The 3,566-nt window shown below is 50.6% G+C and overlaps 1 protein-coding gene across 1 annotated transcript in view; it reads right to left on the minus strand.

Annotated features, from left to right (window-relative positions):
• NCAPH2 (non-SMC condensin II complex subunit H2) overlaps window positions 1–3,566 on the minus strand; it is a 41,111-nt gene that overhangs the window by 18,423 nt on the left and 19,122 nt on the right. The window contains exon 7 of the mRNA XM_015407858.1: window positions 2,683–2,836. Within this exon, the coding sequence (XP_015263344.1) occupies window positions 2,683–2,836 (154 nt within the window). The remainder of the gene's footprint in view (window positions 1–2,682; window positions 2,837–3,566) is intronic.

Raw genomic sequence — 3,566 nt, forward strand, 5'->3', positions numbered from 1 at the left:
CGTGTAGCTTGCCCTGGAGCCACATCCTTCCTGAGCAAAGACAAAAATGTGTACGCTAGAGGTTAAAAAAACCCCTGTAAGCTAGCTCGCACTAACTCAGCTTAGAGGGAGCATTGATCCCAAGCGCTAACCAGGCCTGACCCTGCTTAGCTTCTGAGATCTCAAGAGACAGGGCTAGCCTGAGACCTCCAGGTCAGGGCAAGAGGTGTTCAGAGGTGGTTTGCCCTTGCCTGCCTCTGTGTAGCAACCCTGGGCTTCCTCGGTGGTCTCCCCTCCCAATACTGACCAGGACCGACCCTGCTTAGCTTCTGAGATCTGAGGAGACAGGGCTCGCCTGGGCCGTCCAGGTCAAGGCAAGAGAGGAACAGAGGCGGGTTTGCCCTTGCCTGCCCTCTGCACAGAGCAACCCGGGGCTTCCTTGGTGGTTCCGGCCAGGGCTGTTTTTGTAGAAAAAGCCCAGCAGGAACTCATTAGCATAATAGGCCACACCCAACAGAAGGAGCATTTTAGGCCACACCCCTGACAGCACAGGTCATTAGCACATTAGGCCACACCCCCCATGTCACCAGAAGTGTGCTCATCCAGCCACACCCACCTTTCCCTTCTTATTCTGTTTACCTTGTTTGTTGTCCAAACCCAGGGCCTTTTTTTGGAGCAGGAACTCCTTTGCATGTTAGGCCACACACCCCTAATGTAGCCAATCTGAATGAGTTTCTGCTATTGGGTGTGGCCTATTATGGTAATGAGTTCCTGCTGGGGTGTGGCCAACTCAGGAGCCAGCCGGAACTCCGTTCCTGTGCGTTCCTGCCCAAAAATAGCCCTGGTGGTCCCCCATCCAAGTCGTAACCGGGGCCGACCCTGCTTAGCTTCCGCGGCCTGATGAGATGGGGCTCTCCCGGGCCATTCAGGTCAGGGCAAAAGACAGGCGATAGGCTGAGCGTGTGACTGGCCCCGTGGCCCCAGGTCACCCACCAAACTTCCTGAGAGGGAGGATTTGAATCTTGGTCTCCCCAGGGGTGTTCTGACACGAACCCCTGCACAACCACGCCCAGGTTCACAGTGAGATCCTAAATAACATATCATCAATAATTTTATATTTTTTGAAAAATATCGTTACAATAATTTCTACATATATAATTAATCGTCTTAGTCACAATCCACAATATAAGAGGTGCGGGGGTGGGGTGAGGGACACGTTATAAAGAGACTTTAAGGAGTCCTCCCTTTTGAAACTTTTATTTAACAGAGGAGGACCGTTATCTCTCCTTATATATAATTGAATAGTGGGTGCCAAAGTTCTAAAATGCACTCCTTTAGTGTATGGACGCTTGAACTGTCAGTCAGAAGACTCTGTCATTATACCCTGCTGAGGTCACCACAGCAAAATGACACTGTTTGCCCAAAGCCAGAGCACTCCCCCAGAGCCTCTTTCTAGATCTCGTTGTATTTATTTCCACAACGGGCTTTACTGCTAGTGTTATATAATCCTCTGTGCACGGTACTGGTTGCATGTTGGTTTGATCCTCCAGGGGGGTCCTGGACTTCTCCTAGAATTGCAGCTGATCTCCTGGCATGGCTTCAGAGGGAGAATCCTGCCGCTCACATCCCGGCAGAACTCCTTCCCCTCTCCAGACTCTGGACACCCCCCCCCCGGGGCCACTGCCCCCAAACCTCCAGGAATTTTCCAAGGTGGAGATGGGAACCCCTGCCTGCAGGGGACAGAAGATAAGAAGAGCCCTGCTGGATTAGGCCAGAGGTCCCTCCAGTCCAGCATCTTGTCTCACACTGTGGCGGGCATGGTGCAATCTGCATCGGAGAAGTCCCGTGATCTGTTTGGCTTTCCCACCCCGGCCTGTGCCCCCCCCCAGGCTGCGGCTGCATCCCAGTCGAGCAAGGGAACCTTTACCTTTACCTTTCGAGCAAGGGAACCTTTACCTTTACCTTTAGACTCAACCGAGTCAACAGGGAAGTTCAACAGAATTCAGAATCGCCAAGTCTGCCTGCCTCCCTGTGAGGTGGGGACTTTGGGAACAGCTGCTAAGGCCTGGCAGATTGAGGGGCTGCTGCATAGAGGCCGGCGAAAGCATGTCCCTCTTGAGGAGTTCTTTTCCATCCATGCCAGGCTGGGCTAGACGGATGTATGAATGTCAAATACGTGCTTTCCTCGAGCAAGCAACTTTGACAGTCCTCAGCTTGGCATCTGAGCCAACTCATTTCCACGTTCCAGGCTGCTGGTCAAGAGGCAGTTGTCTTTTTCCTGCCCGGCTGGCAGGCGTCCCAGAGGCGTCTGCCTGCCCACTGTCGGAAACAGGAGGCTGGGCTGGATGGACCCCGTTGGATGGATTCCGGCAGACTGCCTCTTAAGCTGTATGCCGATCTCTCGTGCAAACACAGTCCTACCCAATGTTCCCTCTAAGTGGAGTCAGTGTGAGCTAGCTCACCGTTTTTTAGCCTCCGGCTCACAGATTTTTGTTTCCGCTCGGGAAGGAGGGCTCCAGAGCAGACTGATTTATGAAGCAGCCAAATCACAACTTTAATGCCAGCAGCTCACAAAGTAGAATTTTTGCTCACAAGACTCCACAGCTTAGAGGGAGCCTTGGTTAGTACTTGGCTGAGGTGGCCTTCAGCAATGACAGAGGCTGGGTTTGATAATGGTAAGGGCTGCACGCCGTCCGTACCCACAGAGTTGCCGCCGCTGCCCCATTCGCCGTTCCTCCCCGGTGGGCACTGAGTGGGCGAAAGTCCTGCCAGCTCCACCATGAAGGCCCCGTTGGCATGGGGGGTGCAGGTGTTCATCGTGAAATCCTTCCGGCTCGCCAAGATCTCCCCTTTCCGGCTGCAAGGAAACAGAGCGAGGCTAAGCCGGGGAAACACGGCAAGCGCTTTACCCCACAGCTTTGCAGAAGAGGTGAGAAACACTCAGAAAGCTTTATCGCTGAAGCCAGATGCAAACAGAATAAAATGTCGCCTGTAAAATGGAAGATAAAATCCATGATCTTAGACAAAGTCCGCATGGACAATAATCCTCCAAACGGGAAAAATATTCTTAAAGGGAAGAAGATGTACTTCATTCCGTTGGAAGAATGAGGGGTCCCGCTAGCACCCATTGCTGAATGAAGCACAGAGCACAATCTTCTTCCCTTTGAGAATACTTTTCTCATTTGGAGGATTATTGTCCATGCAGACATTGCCTAAGATCGTGGATTTTTGTAAAGGATGAAGTAAAGTCTGTTAACTCAGTTTTACTTAACAGAATTACTTCAATCAATATACGTTGTATGAATTGTACTGTTAAAATTATTGAAAATACAAAATGAAATGATAAAAACTTAAAATGAATGTATGACACTTGATGATTAGTAAGTTTGTCACGGTTTATTCCCATTTGTTATAATTTTTCTGTGATTCTCTCTTAGTCTGTATTGTAAAATGCAAGAACCTAACGCCCCCCCCCCATCCACATTCAACATACAGAAGAAGAAGAAGAAGAAGAGATTGGATTTATACCCCGCCCTTCACTACCCAAAGGAGTCTCAGCGTGGCTTACAAACTCCTTTCCCTCCCCC

Source organism: Gekko japonicus, unplaced genomic scaffold (genome assembly GCF_001447785.1).
Source record: "Gekko japonicus isolate JY-2015 unplaced genomic scaffold, Gekko_japonicus_V1.1 scaffold3528, whole genome shotgun sequence".
Lineage (NCBI taxonomy): Eukaryota > Metazoa > Chordata > Lepidosauria > Squamata > Gekkonidae > Gekko > Gekko japonicus.